General features: G+C 40.2%; 1 protein-coding gene and 1 long non-coding RNA gene across 4 annotated transcripts in view; one reads left to right on the top strand and one right to left on the bottom strand.

The window, feature by feature from the left end:
* Window positions 1–13948: 13948 nt before the first annotated feature.
* LOC143299075 (uncharacterized) lies at window positions 13949–19006 on the bottom strand. 3 transcript variants are annotated; one of them, XR_013057468.1, is made up of 4 exons: window positions 18882–19006; window positions 16068–16275; window positions 15268–15390; window positions 13949–14273 (listed from the first exon to the last, which is right to left on the bottom strand). It is a non-coding gene; the product is annotated as an uncharacterized LOC143299075 (long non-coding RNA). The 3 variants fall into 3 exon arrangements; XR_013057469.1 differs by having other exon boundaries at window positions 15264–15390; XR_013057470.1 differs by lacking the exon at window positions 18882–19006 and adding an exon at window positions 16948–17264.
* LOC143299074 (uncharacterized) overlaps window positions 18458–20038 on the top strand; it is a 3695-nt gene continuing 2114 nt past the window's right edge. The window contains exon 1 of the mRNA XM_076612181.1: window positions 18458–19263. Coding sequence (XP_076468296.1) covers window positions 18495–19263 — 769 coding nt within the window. The 5' untranslated portion in view covers window positions 18458–18494. The remainder of the gene's footprint in view (window positions 19264–20038) is intronic.

Here is a 20038-nt window from a genome sequence, read left to right on the forward strand (position 1 = left end):
ACACTGACATTTTCTCTGCAAATACTTTGTCAGTTGACACCAAATTAGGCATACAAATAGGAAAAATTCAGTTCTTTCCAGTCATCTTGTTTAAAACAATATTGCACCCTGGGATGGCCACAAAAAAATAATAAATGAAGCCTAATTATATGCAAACTGCATTTAATGTTATATTTATATTTTTTGTATTCTCTAAACTTGGCACTTTGATCTGATATTCTGACCCAACAACAAGAGCAGTCATTATTATCATTTTTTGTTCAAACAGGAACTTCTTTTGCTAAGCATGGAAATTTTATTTATTTTGCAAACATTTTGGTGCAGATAGTAAAAATGGGAAATTACTCTGTAATTAATGCTAGGGGACTTAATTTGCTTTAAACTCATCTTTCTCATCTTAAACATTACATTTTGAAATTATACTCAATACATAAAAAGCTTGGATTTTTTTTTTTTTTTTTTTTTTTTTAGTGTATCACAAGTGAGTCTTGAAGGCCTTGCCTCTCTTGTTCTATGTTCCTGGTCATGTTTTGTCTCTTTGGTCTGCACGGAGACCTGGAGGAGGGTGGTGTGGCCTGGCTGGTGAATGGTTTTGGCAGCACTGGGGGAAATAGGCATAAGCAGAGATTGGAAAGGGATGATCTTTTGAGGATCTGAACCCGACATGCTGACAACAGACCTGATCCTTCCTATCGGGGTGAACAAACTCCCAGATCTCAGTAATAAAGAAATGTTTTTGCTCACTGCGACCGTTTGGGCAAATGCTGGGTGGAGGTTCATCAGGCAGGGTGGTGGGCTGTCTCGTGTGTCACAGATGTTCATCTTGGTAATGACTGGTGGACTGTCACACTGCCTTCAGCCTCATCCACTGAAAAACATGTATGCACATAATTAGTTGATTAGTTAGCACAAGTGAAAAAAACATCCAGTAAATGAGATCCATAATTAATTACCTATCTGTCAAATATGAAACTGATAATGTAAAAAAAAAAAATCAAGCAACACACACACATACACAAATCAAGTATGAATACACACACACACACACACACGCACATATATTCAAACACATGAACACATGGAATCACACACACACACACACACACACACACACACACACAATTTAAATATCATCATCACACACACACACACTCATCATACACACACATACACTCACATGTTTGTGCACTCACACACTCACATGTTATTTATGCATACAAATTGATACACACACACAATTTAATAATTATCATATATGTGTACACACGCACGCACGCATGCACGCGCGCGCGACGCACACACAGTGTCCACAACAGACCCATCATTCACATCCACAAATACGCACCCATTCTTAATCACCTGAAATGCATTATTCACTTTTTTTATTCACATACTTATACACATTAAAAGTCTAAAGCAACTTCATCTAGGTGTGAAAGCATGCCATTGTTGTTGTTTTTTTTTTATAATCTTGACTGTCAGTGAATTGTTGTCCCAACTTTCGCTTTTGCCTTGGCAGTTTGTTGCCCCCCCCCCAAAAAAAAGCATCAACATTATCAGCATTGTCACTTGTTTTTGATGGATTTCTCAGACTAGTTCAGTTATTATTTACAGATACAAAGTGATACACGTTATTCTTTGCAGCTAAGTTCGCCATAACTTTACATAATTTTAAAAACACGTCAAACAAACACTTGAAGCGAAAGCTTCGTGAGCGACAAAGGCAAAGCAAGTCTGACTTACCAGATTCAGTGTCTTCATTCCTATTTTCCACTGACAGAAGTTGATTTTCTTCCTTACCACTGCTAAAATCTTCTGTTCCTGATAGTTTGTCACCAACACACTTCTCTGTCACTGCTTCAGTGAGTTCTGGAGAGGTGAAATTCGCCGCTTACGAGAGCAGTTTGGAGATCTGCTTGGCTACCACCGCCGCCATGTTTGTGCTTCGTCTTCAGGAAGCCCAGTGAGTATCACTCACTTTCAGCAATTATTGTGGCTTTTACAAAACACTGACAGCGATAATAATGCAGACTTGGACAGAAGAAGGGTGCCACGTTTGAAAATAATTCAAGAATACGATCAAAACTGTAGCAGTGATGAATAGAGCGTCAGCTGAACTTGAACATGGACAAGTCGCTTAAACAGTGTGGAAGTAGGACAAGAGACTGTTTGCAACCTGGAGTTTTTGTTCTTGCGCTCCATACGAGTCTGTTACAGAACGAAATCGCGTTCAAAATTGGGGCAAACGAGTTCGCTGTTTCCCACTCATGACCATCAATTCCGAACGAGAAAACATAAAAAAAAGCACTATTACTTTATATTTCTTTATCACACTTGTAAATTTAAAAGAAAAAGAGTAATAGAATCTGAATAACCAAAATCATCAAATCTGATATTTTCACCCCTTGTCACTTTCACAGCCTGTTGAGTGAAATGTTCTCCAGCGACTTATACGTGATTTTCACATGCGGCGTCGCATGTTTTTCTCTGTTATGTATGGTCTGACTGAGGTTAGCCCAAGATGAAAGTTACATGAGCGACACAGGAATGAAATCTGGTCGTTCATAGTCAAGGTTTGGTCGAGATATACACCGAGGTATTTGGCTGATGTTTGAAGCAGGGCCAAGTGACTGGCGGATCCGTTGTTTGTGTTTTTTAGTTATGTGTTTTTTTACCGAATGGTATCGCTGGCTGCCGCTTTTGACTACACACGGAAGCTCATGTGGGTCGTTCACGACCCATACCTTTTAGAGACAAAAACCTGTATATTCCTCCAAAGCTTGTGTGGGTCGTGCACGACCCATACTTTTGACTACACACGGAAGCTCATGTGGGTCGTCCACGACCCATACCTTTTAGAGACAAAAAGCAGTATATTCCTCCAAAGCTTATGACAAAATATAGAAAAGGAAAACATATCGTAGCAACTGATTACACAGACATGCGCTCGCACACGCACACAGACTCACACAAACACATACACTCAGAAAAAACACATACTCGCGCACTTACACACACGCACATACACACACACACACACACACACACACACACACTCACTCACTCACTCACACACACACGCACACACAACTGATCACACACACAAACGGATAACACCACATGCGCATACAAACCCTACTTATGGCACACAGAGATAGAAAGAGAGACAGACAGACAGACAGCGAGACAGAGAGAGAGAGAGATGACTCATGGCATCCTATACACGCACAAAGATATTCAGTCACACAGGTACATGCTGTTAGAGAAAGGGATGGAAAGGGGGTTATAGCTGAAGACAGGTGAAAGGGACGGGGCTGGAGGGGGGGGGGGGAGAGTGAGGCTATTGAAAGTAAAACTTCATTATTTTCCTTCACTAATTACAAATTAAACCTTTTGAAATCACTATTGAAAAGGTATGGGTCGTGCATGACCCACACGAGCTTTCGAGGGGTGACCACGATTTTTCCTCTTTAATAAGCATGGGTCACACGACCCACACAAGCGTCCGTGTGTAGTTAAAACGCCACCTTTAATTACTCATTAACTAATTGATGAATTTTTTTCATTTTTTGGCAAAAGTTGGCCTTTTAGGTGTAGGAAATATTTCTGAAATTTCGTAGAAAAATATTAAGAATTGGCTGAGATATTTGCGTTTTTGTACTCTTCTGGGTCGTGTACGACCCACGGTAGCCAGCGAAGGTTAAGACGAGGTCGATCGGTCGATCAGTTCAGTTTTGTTTTCATTGAGTTTTAGCTTGTTTTTGTCCATCCATACTTTTATATCAGCGACACAAGCTTCCAATTCAGTAATGACTGTCTTGAGATCAGATGGTGGAGCAGCTTTTTGTAATTATGTATCATCTGCATATTCAATTGTGATAACCAAATGAATGCCTTTTGAAAATGTCGATCAAAGGCTGAGTACACAAAGTGAACAAGATAGGCCCTAACACTGATCCCTGAGGGACACCAAACACAAGTGGAATAACATCAGAGGTGGTTTTTGTTTCTTTGTTGGTTGGTTGGTGTTTTTTGGGGGGGGGTTGTTGTTGTTGGTGGTGGTGGTGGTTTTTTTGTTGTTTTTTTGTGGGTTTTTTTTTCGGGGGTGGGGTGGGGGGGGGGGGGTTGTTGTTGTTTTTTTGGCTGGTTGGTTGGTTGGTTGGGTTTTTTTGTTTGTTTGTTGTTGTTGTTGTTGTTTTTTTTTTGGGGGGGGTTGTTTTGTTTTTTGTTGTTGTTTTTTAAACCATGAGTTGGCGATTTGAAATATATGAAGAAAACCATTTCAAAGCAATAGATTTAATGCCAAAGGTAGTGCTGAGACGTTTGGTAAGAATTTGGTGGTCGATTGTATCAAACTCCGCTGACATATCTAAAAATGCCACTACAGATGTAAGTCTTTTGTCTGTGTCTGAGAGGAAACTATCTGTGACCGAAAGAAGTGCGGTTTCTGTGCTATGGCTTTTTTGATAAGCTGACTGACAAGTTTCAAGCAGGCCGTTTTTATCAAGATGTTCCTTGAGCTGATGTAACACAACTTTTTCAATGATTTTAGAAATGAAACATTAGACACAGGTCTATAGTTCTTTTGCTGAGTTGTGTCCAAACTGTGCTTTTTCGAAAGAGGGGTGACAATGGCTAATTTATGACAGTCCTCAAAAATGCCTGACTCTAAAGAATGATTCATAATTCTGGTAATCAAGGGGAAAAGGTCATAAAGACATGTTTTTAAAGGGTTAGTGGGCACGTACAGTTCTTACTTGGAGATTTAAGAATAAAATCTCTTACAGCTTTTTCAGAGACGGGTCTAAAACATGTCATCAAATTTTCTTTAAAATCATTAAACTGGTCCTCTGGCGGGCAAGCGTCCAGTTCTTGCCGGATGTTAACAATTTTGTCATCAAAATAATTACTAAAAGCATCGGGGAAATCCTGAGGAGGACTGGTTTTTTTGGCAGCAACAGTTCTCTACTTTTGCCAGTGAGCTGGTGTGATACAGCATAGAGCTGTTTGGGCATGGAACACTGACTGACGTTGAAATATTGGCGCTTTGCTCTGTGTGCATATCGTTCTTCTTCTTCTTCTTGGGTATAGGCAGCCAACATCTACATCAAGACGAATCAGCCGCAGTTCAGTTTGTTACGCTCCTTGACATATATCTGTCTGGATAATAATAATAATAATAATAATAATGGTATTTATATAGCGCTGAATCTTGTGCAGAGACAAATCAAAGCGCTTTCGCACCAGTCATTCACACGCATGCATAACTCTAAAACTGGAGAAACTGAAGACAAGGAGGAGGCAGGGGAGGGAGGCTATTCTGGGAAGATGTATGTTTTAAGGCCAGACTTGAAAGAGCTGAGTGTGGAGACTTGACGATGCGAAAGAGGAAGTTCATTCCAATTGCAAGGTCCAGAGACCGAGGAAGAACGGCGGCCAACAATCGATGTGTTTGAATGTGGGTATGCGTAAACAGAGTGGATCCGACGCCGATCGTAGATAGCGAGATGGAGTGTAGAGGCAAAGGCGGAGCGTAGAGGTGAAGGCAGCCGCAGAGATAAGAAGGGGCAGATTTTGTGAATACATTTATAACATAGAGTGCTGATCTTGTACTTTATTCTGTGTGAGGCAGGGAGCCAGTGGAGATGTTGTAAAAGAGGAGTGATGTGCTCAGATTTTTTTTCTTTCTGTGGACGAGTCGAGCAGCAGAGTTTTGTATGCGCTGAAGGGACTGAATGGATGAAGCAGGCAAACTGACCAGACAATAGAGACTGAGTTACAGTAGTCAAGGCGAGAGAGAATGAGAGAAACGACAAGTCTAGATGTTGCATCAATGGACAGATGTTTCCGGATGGAACTGATGCGCCGCAATTGACAGTAGCAGGATTGACATGTCTGGCAGATAAATTTTTGCATGGACAGTGTGTTGTCAAGAATAACGCCGAGGTTCCTGACTGAACTGGAAAGAGGGATGGATGTACTGCCAAGTTTGATTGTGTCAGTTGTAATGAAAGAGCGTTTTTGTTTGGTTCCTTTGATCATTGCTTCAGTTTTGTCCGCGTTCAACTGTAACTTATTTAGAGTCATCCATGCAGTTTTGAATGTCCAAGAAACAGTCGGATGTTTCTTGCAAGAGCGACGACAGTTTTTCGGGGGTATCATTCTTCTGGAGTTGAGTGTCATCAGCATAAGAATGATGACTGACATTATGGCGGTTGATAATTTCAGCGAGAAGAGCAGTGTACAGTGTGAAGAGTGCTGAGCCTAAAACAGATCCCTGTGGGACTCCATGTTCGATTTTAACGGGTTCAGACTGGAAATTTCCAACAATGACAGACTGAAATCGATCAGTGAGATAAGATTTGAACCAGTTTAGAAAAGTGCCGTTGATACCAAATGTAAAATGAAGACGGGAAAGAAGGGCTGAATGGTCTATCGTGCCAAAGGCGGCTGACAAGTCGAGAAGGGTGAGAAGGGAGATCTGTCCTGAGTCGGACGCTAGCAGTAGGTTATTCAGGATGTAGAGGAGAGTGGTTTCGGTACTGTGGTCAGCACGATAGGCAGACTGAAATGGGTGGATGAGATTGTTGAAACAGGTGGTTGTTGAGCTGCTTCAGGACAGCTTTATCAAACAGTTTGGACAGGAATGGAAGATTAGAAACTAGTCGATAGTTTTTCAAAATGTTTGTGTCAAGGTTGGATTTCTTTAGAAGAGGCCGGACGTTTGCAGTTTTGAGCGTGGATGGAAACGTTCCAGTGAGAAGGGATGAGTTGACAACACTGGTGATTGTGGGAGAAGCTGTGAGACACACTGGGAAAAGACAGAGGCTGGCATAGGATCGAGTTCACAGGATTTTATTGTCATTTCTTTCAGGAGTTCATGGTAGAGACTGTCAGTTGGTTGAAGCGCCAGACGTGGTCGGTCTGTTGTTCCCGCCGCTTGGCGGCCCTCAGTTCATCAGTCATCCAGAGAGCAAAGGGGCGGTCAGTAACAAGGCGAGTGCAGAGAGCGGCATGCTTGTCCAGTATCTGGCGGAGGCAGGTGTTGCATGTTGTCTGAGGAGATGAGCTGGAGTCAGTTCCATCCATAAAGGATTTGATATCATCCTGGAATAGCTCAAGCCTGCAAGGTTAATCATCTTTGTGTTCCGCGATGTAACAAGACGTTTCGGTCGCTTCTGTCTCTTAAAGGGATGTCATAAAGAATTGCCATGTAGTCAGCAAGAGCCAGGTCCATGACTTTAAACTGGGGGGTGGGAATCTTCTTCTTCTTCCACTTAACGACCAACATCAGTATGCTGATGAAAATTGTCGTGTTGTGGGAGGTTGCTGTTGGCCGCAGTTTAGCTGGGCTACCGAGGGATGTTCTGTTAACTGATAAGGGAGATGGGGTGCAGTTCACTGGTGTATTCGCATCTCCAGCTAGGCCAATCCGGCTACCGTAGCGGTCCCCGGGAATACACCCGACCGGCACAGGCCTAGCCTTCTACGACACTACTTACCAGTGGAAAAAAGAAAGAAAGAAAAGCGGGGGTGGGTGGACTTGCTGGTTGGTATGGGGTGGAGAGGGGAACCTAAACAGAGGTGTTGGAGGGTAGTGGGGGAGGGGGGGTGTGAGTCTACTCTGTTATGTCACAAGCAGGAGGCGTGTCTCGACTTGAAGCAGTCCAGCAACTCGGCTGTGACAACCTCCTAGGGCAGTGTATTCCATTCCGGGATGGTACGGGGGAAGAAAAACATAATTTTTTTTATGTCTGTACTGCGTCCTGCAGGCAGGTATATCGTAGCTGCAGGTGTTTTTCCTGGAGCTCAGCCTGCTGTCTGATGGTGTTGGTAGGTAGGCTGAGTTGATGGAGATGAGACCATGGTGGAACTTGTAAAACATCTACCAGGAGATATTATTTCCGTTTGACTTGTAGAGGGTACCAGTTGAGGGAGCAAGGACGTCTGTCGATGTCGGTTTGTGACCCATCTTGCTGCTCGGCGCTGGACCTTTCCGATGGCCTGGATGTCACTGGCTGTATAGGGATCCCACACAGATGCAGCATACTCAAGGATAGGTCGAACAAAGGCTTTGTACGCAGTTTCCTTTGTCTTCTTGTTTCCTATCTTCAAGTTGCGCTGGAGAAAGCCTAAGGTCTTGTTGGCTTTGCTGGCTGTAGAATTGATGTGGGACCACAAGCTTAGGTTGTCTCGGATGTTCAAACCCAAGATATTTTGTGGTGTTGACGTTTTCAAGCGGACGGCCATGGAGTTTGTACTTTGGTGCGATCTTTTTCCTCTTTCTACTGACACTCAAGGTGGAGCACTTTAGCGGGTGGAATTGCATGGCCCACTGTTTCTCCCAGATGGAAAGGGAAGCTAGGTCTTCTTGGAGTGTGTGCTGGTCAGCTTCCTTCTTGATTATTTTGTTGCACATGGTGTTGTCTGCAAATAATCTGGCCTTAGATTTGATAGTATTTGGGAGGTCATTGATGTAGAGAAGGAAGAGACAAGGGCTGAGGACCGAGCCCTGGGGAACACCTCAGTTGACTGGAATGTATGGGAGGTGACTCCTTCCACCACAACTGCTTGCTGCCTGTCCTCAAGAAGGCTTTTGATCCAGGTGTTGAGCTGACCTCTAATTCCATAGCGCTGTAACTTATGGACAAGCTGGGCGTACCACACAAGCCAGTCGAGTATGTGACCATGTTTGTTGGTTTGTTTACATACCATTTTAAAATTTTTAATCCGTAGTCGTGAAGTAGAGTACGCAACTGAAATATATCTGAACTGCTGGTCTGTTCATAATGAAGGTTAAAATCGCCAGTTAAAACTAATTCCCCTGTCTCTAGGTTGTATTTATCCAGGAGATTAGAAAACCCAGTAATAAAAGTCTGGGTGTTACATTTATTATGTCAACTTAATTGGTGGGGGTCTATATATGCATATAATATGACACTGACGAAACTATTGCACTCAAACTTTAACGCTACACCCTCAAATGATGTATAATCGAAGGTTCTGAATGTACAAACATCCTGAATATGGCTTCTCATAATGGTTGCAATACCGCCCCCTCCCTAACTTGTCTAGGGAATATTTTCAGTTTGTACCCTTGCGGCGTAAGCTGCGCAATAATTTTATGATTCGTCTCCCTGCTCATACAACCAGGTCTCAATCAGTATGGCGATGTCAAAGCATGGTCAACAATCACATCGTGAATAAAAGCGGCCTTCTATCCGCATGACTGAACGTTCACGCACATCAATTTTACAAAAATTGAATTGATGTGTGCCCGTTTGACAACAGCAGTGGAGGTAATAACAGAGTAACAAATTACTGGAACAAATTAACAAACAATATCAAACATGCACCTAGTGTAAATACTTTTAAGAACATCATTGATAAACATGAGTTATTGACAAAAACGAAATACGACTTTGATGGATAAAATGACTGAGCTGGTCAACGACCTGACCAACAATAAAAAAGGAGTAAATCTGAAGGGGCATAAAAAGCCAAAAATGGCTAAGTTGTATATAACAACGCCCCAAATCCTGATCCTGATCCCAATATAAGAGTTCGTAGTGATCTGAATGACGATAAGTATGAAGTACTGATTAAAATGCTACGGAAACATCAAACAAAACCATTATGACTTAGTGATTGGAAAGGTTATTGGAATAAAATTAATGAACTTGATGAAACGGAAAGCTGAACTGAAGATCGTATAGTAACAACCATGAATCTTTGACAAAAATAAGACGCTTTGTGATGGAATCAGTAGGAGGAGGGGTAGTTTGAATATATGAAAAGGTAATCCTCCCGTACGTGAAGAAAAAAACAAAACAAAACAAAACAAACAAACAAACAAAAAAACCCAGCCATCATCACCTTGCAGTTGCACGCTGATAAACTCCTCACAATTAAGTAATCTACAGGAACTCACATTGTTTAACGTGCTGGAAAAATAAAGTTTACAAACTCGTTCAGCTCAAAACAAAAGCGACTTATTAAAATAAAACAGAACTGAGCACAGTTTCTATATTTGTGTTGAATAATACTTTGTTTTGTTGCTGTTGACTATCCAAAATATTATATACCTTTTCAGTTTAAGATGTATTGCTCATTATGACTGAATTATCAATATGTTTATACATCTTTTTTTTTTCTCTCTCTCTCTCAAGGCCTGACTAAGCGCGTTGGGTTACGCTGCTGGTCAGGCATCTGCTTGGCAGATGTGGTGTAGCGTATATGGATTTGTCCGAACGCAGTGACGCCTCCTTGAGCTACTGAAACTGAAAACTGAAAACTTATACATCTTTGATAGCTGGTTATGCTTCAAAACTGTGTTTGGATATTTTGTTTCCCCAGTCCTCATAATTGAGCTTTTACAGATTTTGACTTGATTCTGTGTCACTGCATGTACAGCAAAAAAAAAAAAAAAAAAAAAAAAAAACCACCAACAACACCAACAACAACAACAGCAACAACAACAACAAAAAAAACCAAAACAACCCAAACAAACAAACAAAAAAAAATAAATATAATAAAAAATAAAACACCCCAAAACAAAAACAAACAAACAAACAAAAAAGCTGAAACTTAGACTGGTCTTTTGGTGATCCAATACCAAGCACAGCATGTACTTATACAGAAATTTTACTATTGTGTCAAACTATTGAAAAATGGATCAGAGGAAAGGGGGAGATAACTCTGACATAATTATGACATTTTTAAGGCCTGACTCAAGTCAGTGTGATATGACTGCAGTTGTCATTGTTGCTTGACAGGTACTATATGCAGATAAAGGTTTAAAAGTTTACCACCAGTCTCAGTTTTGTATTTCAAACCTTAATATGACTGATTTTCCTTACATAGGGCGTGAAAGTCTGGTGCAAAACACCGGAACAACATACAAGAAAATGTAAACAAAAAAAAAAAGAAAAAAAAAAGGAAAACAAAATGAAACAAAAAGGGTTGCACAGACATGGGCAAAACCACCAGACGAATTTACATCAAATCATGAATGGAAGCAACAACATCAGTGCCGTTGGTCAGTCCTGCATGTTTGTGGATTTTCCAATATAAGTAACAAATCAATTTATACACCAATCTTGGTGCAAAACATTTTGTTTTAATTAAATTTGCATATAATTCAATCTGTTACAAGTTATCATTTGATAATCATTTTAAAAGCGCAATCAAATAGTGATTCAAACTTTACAATAGTGCCTGACCAGCATGTAATGATCAAGTTTTTTTGAGAAAATGGGAATGTTTTTATTTAAAATCTAAAGAATGATGTAGTTGCTCTTAGCAGTGACATGTTAAATATATCTGGGACACCTTGATTTGTGTTGAAGATTTATCAATTCTGTGTATAATCTTATCAAAATTGATAATGATGTATGACAAGAATAGAATTGGTGTGCTCACTTAATGTTATTGATATGAAAGTTAAAGAATTATTTGTGTTTATAGATCAAGCACATGACCATAAGTACACTGGTACTTGCAGGTACTGAATGTGTTATTTCTACAACACACAACATACCTTTGGACATCAACTGAGATAATCAATGTTTGGTAATGCAAAATATTTTTTAGATTGCAGTTGTATTCCAACTCACACACTCTCATTCTCAGCCTCTTGCATACAATGATACATGCACACTGTGCACACACAGAGTGAAAAAGACACACTCATAAATAATATTATCTGACATTTTATTTTACAACATTGATTTCTTTTTCAGTTGATGAAGAGTATGGGGACACTATGGCTGAGAAACAAACCCAACAAAACATTGATAACTTGCATGCTGATCATCAAGGTATACAAATGTTACAAGACACAACTCTAACTCTCACACATTTACAAAATGGAGAAACATGTACAGATTTTGAAGACTAAATATGCAGAAGAAGAAAAAAAGATTCTCTCAAAACAAAATCATTGGAAAGAAGTGTATATATCGGCCAATCTGACAATAATTGTTCAATATCAAACTGGCACACAGTGAACTGTAATTTTCATGATGCTTGACCTTTTCTTGTATACAATGTGTAAGCTTCATTTTTTGAGTCAGATGGATAGAACTAATTCAGTGGACATGCCTCTTACTTTTTGTGTGTCATTTAAGAATAGTTTATTGTCACCCACTGCTGTCATTGTCACTTGATGAAGCCTTCAAGTATAAAATATTACTCACTGAATCAGTGAATGATTTAATCACAGCAAATCACACTTTTTGAGTCCAGTGGTAAGTTTACCTTACTATATGCTTAACTCAATCATAACACTAACAGTTGATGCATGATCATGTTTGCAGAGAGAGCAATACAACCATTTGAAAATATGTTGGAAGGAGGTATGAGAGGTCAGCTGTTTCCACTTCCAGTGGGCACCTGCAAAAATCTGTCAAAGAAAAAAAAAAAAAGAAAACAAATTTGTGAAACATTTTGTTTTAATTAATGTAATGCATGTTGTCCTTTGATTTGTCATTTTACAATATTGAATATGTATTAATAAAGTGGTGGCCTGACTTGTAATGACAAGTTTATTTTGGAGTTGCAATGGACAGATGTGGTTTGGACTAGGAATCATCAGAGACTAGCAAACTTGGTAATACTGTTACACTTGATTTAAAGATTTACAATTCTAAAAGTTACAAATTGGAAAAATGCATGTAGAAAAATTATTTGTTGTAACTTCCTTGAGAAGGAAAAAACAGGTTGGATTTGTGTTGTATGTCAGCATGACTAGTGTGGTGTGAGTGTAGTGTAGTGTGTGTGTGTTGTACAGAATGCGTGTGTGGATGTGTGGGTATGCGATGTGTGGTATTGAAATTGTTTTTTTGTTGCTGTTGTTTCCTTGTTGTATGTGTTGTGTGTGTGTGTGGTGTTTAAGTATGCACACAAGAGTGATTAAGAACATCATATAACACTAATTTTATAAAAATAAATAAAGTTCTATTGCAAACAGAAAGCCTATGGACATAATCTGAATAAAATAAAACTTCGGTTCACTTACATATTCAAATTGACATCAAGGTCAAATGTTACAGTAAATAACTGAAATTAAAAATTGAAAAATGTTTACATCTACCTGGTGAAAACAGAGGGGTGAATGATTCCAACAACAACACATCACAAGAACTGGTTTTTTTTGGCCATCGAATTGGTCAATCACCAGGCAGCAGGTGATCTGTATTTTCTATGCTACCTATAACAAATTATGCAAGCTATTTTCTTAAGATGATGATAAATTAAATAAGGACATGGCTCATTTTTTTTGTTTTTTGTTTTTTTAACCCATCTTAGATTTATGAACTTCACTTGAAACATGAAATTGAACAGCGGAATGATTTAATCACAGCAACTCTGAATTATACACAGAATTACTACTATAGTATACTAGATCATAACACTAAATTAAAGATCATCAAATGTTAAAAAAACAACAACAAATTAAAATTTCAGTGGTTTGTAACTAAATGATAAATAATGTCAACAGTCCAGTTGTCTAACTTTGAATACATGGTACATCAAAATTGTAAAAAAAAAAAAAGAAAGAAAAAAGAGACTATTTAAAAAGGTTAACATGTTAAAATCCATGACTACATTCACATCAAATCATTATATAACTACAACATAGGCCAGTTGACTCAGTACCTGCATGTTTGGGTTCACAATATAGTGAACAAAACACACACACACTCTCTGGCCCTATATACAGCATGCACTTAAAAGAATCCATGACAACAAAAGGATTGTCACTGGAAAAATCATGTAGAAAAATCTACTTTGTTAGTAATATCCACTTGAGACAGGGAAAAAACATATGGGTGGCACTGCACTGTGTGTGTGTGTGTGTGTGTGTGTGTGTGTGTACTTGTGTTGTGTATGTGTCTTGTGTGTGTGTGTGTGTGTGTGTGTGTGTGTGTGTGTTTAAGTATGCCCACTATGTAGGATTAAGAACATACTTTCCTAACACAATACTTGAAAAAAATAAATAAAGTCCAACAGCAACACACAAAAGCCACATCAAACAACTGATAAAATAATAACTTCGGTTTCACTTACATAGTTACAAATACATGCACTCCTAGTTTCTCTTTTGATGAACACTGAAGATAAAATGATTATAAAATGTTTCACCTACTGCTCCCTGGTGGCCAAACAGTGGGGGTGATGCCATCAACAGCCAGACCACACCCACAAGGACTGTGTTTTTTTTGTCCACAGTTGGTCCACCCCCAGGCAGCAGGTGATCAGTAGCTAATTTTCTTCACACACAAAAAGAAAAATTACTGCCAGCATTTCTAAGCAATGATGATGATAATTATAATGAAAGAATGGATTATGGGTTTTTTTTGTTTTTTTTTAAACATTCATTAGGAATTCTATGTTCCCCTGAACATGAAATTGCAGCAAGAAATGCAGGCTCTGAAAAAAAAACAACAACCCAACCCTAGTATACATGAGCTCTGAAACATGATAATATGAAATCAATAAAACTGTTAAAAAAACAAAAACAAAAAAAAAATCAGGCATATGAGATGTATATATGTGTGTGAAAAGAAGTCGTCCAATCCCCATCCCCATGTTTATCTAACTTTGTGGAATACATTTTACAGCACACTGTATATCAATAATCTGCTGGAGCAGAAATCAGTCTGATCTCAGTTTAACAATTTCTAACATTTTCATCAAAATAGTTCATACATGACATACACACATAAACATGATTATATAACCACACACCAACACACACTCAGTGACTCACACCTGCATGCACATCATACACTGACACAAACACACACACACACTCTCTGGCCCTATATACAGCATGCACTTAAAAGAATCCATGACAACAAAAGGATTGTCACTGGAAAAATCATGTAGAAAAATCTACTTTGTTAGTAATATCCACTTGAGACAGGGAAAAAACATATGGGTGGCACTGCACTGTGTGTGTGTGTGTGTGTGTGTGTGTGTGTGTACTTGTGTTGTGTATGTGTCTTGTGTGTGTGTGTGTGTGTGTGTGTGTGTGTGTGTGTGTGTGTTTAAGTATGCCCACTATGTAGGATTAAGAACATACTTTCCTAACACAATACTTGAAAAAAATAAATAAAGTCCAACAGCAACACACAAAAGCCACATCAAACAACTGATAAAATAATAACTTCGGTTTCACTTACATAGTTACAAATACATGCACACCTAGTTTCTCTTTTGATGAATACTGAAGATAAAATGATTATAAAATGTTTCACCTACTGCTCCCTGGTGGCCAAACAGTGGGGGTGATGCCATCAACAGCCAGACCACACCCACAAGGACTGTGTTTTTTTTTCCACAGTTGGTCCACCCCCAGGCAGCAGGTGATCAGTAGCTAATTTTCTTCACACACAAAAAGAAAAATTACTGCCAGCATTTCTAAGCAATGATGATGATAATTATAATGAAAGAATGGATTGTGTTGTTTTTTGTTTTTTTTTAAACATTTATTAGGAATTCTATGTTCCCCTGAACATGAAATTGCAGCAAGAAATGCAGGCTCTGAAAAAACAACAACAAACAAACCAACCCTAGTATACATGAGCTCTGAAACACGATAATATAAAATCAATAAAACTGTTAAAAAAAACAACAACAAAAAACCCCAGGCATATCAGATGTATATATGTGTGTGAAAAGAAGTCGTCCAATCCCCATCCCCATGTTTATCTAACTTTGTGGAATACATTTTACAGCACACTGTATATCAATAATCTGCTGGAGCAGAAATCAGTCTGATCTCAGTTTAACAATTTCTAACATTTTCATCAAAATAGTTCATACATGACATACACACATAAACATGATTATATAACCACACACCAACACACACTCAGTGACTTACACCTGCATGCACATCATACACTGACGCAAACACACACACACACACACACACACACACTGTGACACACAGACACCACCACCCCACCCTCCCCCGACTCCCCCCCCACCCCACCCCACACACAAATTCATTCAAACTGCTAATTTCTTTACCACATATGACATAATTTCAAACTCACCTACACTGGATTGAGGATTGGGGTCATCAGCCAGGTTGCTGATCATGTATCCAACTGTTGCCAAGCAAAATACAGTCCAGGGGAGGCTGATGTTCCTCTGAAGCTGTGAAAAGTGGGCTCATCCTCAATACCCTGACATGAAGTGATGAACAGATCCAGCTCATCTTGTCACAATGCTGATGAATCTCCAGTCTCCATCACAGGCAACCTGGCAAAACAAAAAAATTTAATAATTTGATTTCTGTAGTGTAAATCATACACAATTCAAGTTTTTAGAAGTTTACAGACCTTTGTAAATTAACAGTGGAAAATGTGGCATCAGAAACATTCAAATCAATTAAATATGGTTTGCTAACACAGTAACAGATGGGTAAAAACAAAAACTGTTGTCATTTTAGATTTATTTTATTTTATTTTATTTTATAAACCTTCAGCACAGGATTGTTTCTTTGGAAAACACACACTTAATTCTTTGTAAAATGATGGTGAAAATGGGTTTACAAAAATACAAGGCACAGGAGGGTTTGGGTGTGAAATGGGCCATTATATTTTTATGATTTATTATTGCATGTGGTGTGTGTGTGGGCGGAGAGGGGGGCGGGGTGTTTAAGAGCACTGATAGGAGTGGGGAAGGGTTGATAAGATGGATAGAGTTGAATATATGTGTTAACGATATTTCTAAAATGCCAGGAACAAATTATTGGCTGTATAGTCAGTTTTTCATTATTACTTATGATCATGCACATATTAAAACCGTGAACACACTCAAACTGCCCTACAATGTCCTACATTTTAATTAAAATGACACCATACTACGTTACACACACATAAACACACACAAACAGTGACAGTGGTATCGAGTAACTGAAGATTGACGAACCTGCACATTGAGACAATGATGTTTTCGATTAACAATTAAAATCATTCTCGAATTCACGTGATGCCGCCTGCATGGATGCGGATGTGTGTTCCATCCTCCGTCATTTGTAATGCCTCTCATCGTAAATAACTTTCGTTTATGCCCACGTGGCCGGCTCCCTCTTGTTCGCGCATCCATTTTCCCATACATTTCATCACTTGGTCGAATCTGCCACAGCATTTTGAAATGTTCCTGTTGCATTAAAATCAAAGTGTCAGCCAAATTTGCAAAACGGGGGTGAGCGATTCTCTCGGTCCTTCATACTTCGATGTCGTCTCCTGTTTTTTCATGCTAACCCCAAAATACATGCCTTGGAAACCGAAAATTCATGTCGATTTGTGAGTCGTTTAACATTTTTCAGTATTGGGTGTCAGGTACGCGTTCTCTTCGGATTGCGCTTTGTCGCTTCAACACGAACTCTCCATCTTGTTTGGTAACAACAACAACAACAACACACACACACACGTACGGGGGAATATCGACACGCTCCCGACGTGGGGGAGTATCGACACGGGGGCGCTCCCAGCAAGACTGACAAGTTGCCGCGATCTTCGACCTTTCACTTTCACTGCGTTGACGGCCACAATACACAATTTGATTTTTACGCCGTTATTGTTGTTGGGTTGCGATGAAAGAAAAACAAGCTACAGAAAGTGACAGACCTATTAGTGAGGATGAAACTTAGTCCTACTCTTAAGTGGGTTCTCCGGCAGGCTACTATCACTTTACTTTTCGCCCTTCCGAGCTAGCCGGTCCCTTGCTGATAGACAGCAGGGCCCCAAAAATAAATTAAAAACCCCCAAAAATATTAGGGTAAAGAGAGGGGGTGGGAAAGGAGGGGGGGGGGGTAGGGGACCTATCATCTAATTAACTACTGATTGGGGGGCACCCTAGACTTAAAGGTGTCCAAGGTGTCTGCTGCTATAGCTGTTTCAGGCAGGTTGTTCCAGTCACGTATCTTCTTCTTCTTCTTCCTTTGTACAACCAACATCATTCTATTGATGGTTCTGTTGTAGTTTGGGAGGTTGCTGAGGATTGCGCTGTTGTGAGGATTGGGGAAAAAAAAAAAAAAAAAAAAAAGAGGAAGGGAAGAAGGAATATTGTCTGTATTGGGTTTTACATCGGATCTGGTTGAGCTGATACAACAGAATAAGCGCGTTGGGTTACGCTGCTGGTCAGGCATCTGCTTGGCAGATGTGGTGTAGCGTATATGGATTTGTCCGAACGCAGTGACGCCTCCTTGAGGTACTGAAACTGAAACTGATAACAACGGTCTTTCGTGAGGGTGGAAACTTTGTAAACCAACAGCGTTTTCTCCCTTAGTTCAATCAGCGCACCAGAATAAAGAATTAAAAAATAAAATCAGTTCAAGGTGGGAATTGAAATACCCGTTTTGTCGTAGAATTTAACTTACTATATAAAAAAATTATAGGCTGATATACTGACACGCTCGTTTAACATCTCGAACCTGTACCACATGACCGAAACAAGGAAGTCAAACCAACGAAATGGCGTCAAATGAAGAAAAAGTTACCAGCACACCGAGCAAGGCAGATTCAGGATCACTGCACTTTCAAGCTGACCCAGGAACTGTGTCACCAGTGGGGACACATCCAAGGAGCTTGGATGATCTGTTTAAGAAAGTTGAAGATTTGGCGGGTCAGGTCACCTCGCTGCATTCTACCAACACTCTGCTTACACAAAATGTGATGCATCTGAGTAATGCTAACAACAAGTTGTCGTCAGAACAAAGCGTGCTGAAAGACCAGAACGTGAAACTGTCCACTGAACTGGCTGCCCTGCAGAGAGAGATGGTAGAACTGAGAGATAAAAACGTCATTGTTCACCAGGACCTGGCTGAGCTGGCGGCAGAAAAGGACAAAGTGAGTGCAGACCTGGCCAAACTTCAGAATGACGTGGTCTCCATGCAGACACAGGTTTCCATGCAGCAGACGGACATCATCCAACTGAAGGCTGATCATGGTGCTGTTGACTCCAAGCTCACCACTGTCCAGACAGACATCACAGCTTTACAGGCAGATGATGGCATAATAAAGAATGATGTCAGCCAGCTGAAGACCGACTGCAGTGAGCTAAAGTCAGACATAGTCAAGGTCCAGAAGGGCATGTCTAATCTTGAGGGAGAAAACTCTGCTGTGCAGACTGACATGACATCATCCAAAAACCAGATTACCTCCCTGGAGTTGAAGATGAAATCAGCCCAAGATTCACTGCAGGACAACATGAAGGCACTGACTGCTCTGGAATCCCGACTTGGTGAGTGACACTCTCTCAGTCTCTGTCTGTCTGTGTCTGAGTCCACAAGTCTGTCTCAGTGTTTGCCTGTGTCTATGTCTATGAGAGTGGTCCTTAATGTCTGAAGATGATACAGAGGTACAACTCATTGAAGTGTTGATGTTGATGCTGCCCTGTGGCAGTGCATGGTGGAAGCTTGTCAAGTGAGGGTTGACCAGTGTGGGCGGTCAGCAGCTGCATCTTCCAGTTCCTGTGACTGGATGTTGCAACACCGGAGGTTGGTGTTGACGGTGTCTTTCTGCCGTTTGTGTGGTCGGCCCCAGCTTCTGTTCCCAGTGGCAAGCTGTCCATGCACAACAGAAGTGTTGAGGACATGTGGTACTGCTCCATCCTGATGACATGTCCCACCCACCAGAGCTGTGCCTTGATGAGCATTGCTTCAGTGCTGGTGGAGTCTGCTCTGTCCAAGACTTGAAGGACTTTGTCGTGTACTTTTGGATCCAAAGGAAATAAGTTATGCGCAGTCTGTTCCAGTCATTCTTACCAGCTATCATCTCCATGCCAGAGTCCTCCCTGCCAGCTGAAACCAAGGAGCAAAAGGGAAAAGTCAGTGTGAAAGAAAGACGTGGAAAGAAACTGAAGTCTGACAGTCACTGTGGTAAGAGGTGGACAAGAGAAAAGCAAAGGAAGAAGTTGAAAGGTGCTCCGCTTCCCTCCACCTGTGATGTGGTTTGCATTGATGGTTGTGCAGTGCTGAAATCTGTGTGTCTTACTGGCCAGTGCCTGTGTGTGTGTG

This window comes from Babylonia areolata, chromosome 24, assembly GCF_041734735.1.
Source record: "Babylonia areolata isolate BAREFJ2019XMU chromosome 24, ASM4173473v1, whole genome shotgun sequence".
Taxonomy (NCBI): Eukaryota; Metazoa; Mollusca; class Gastropoda; order Neogastropoda; family Buccinidae; genus Babylonia; species Babylonia areolata.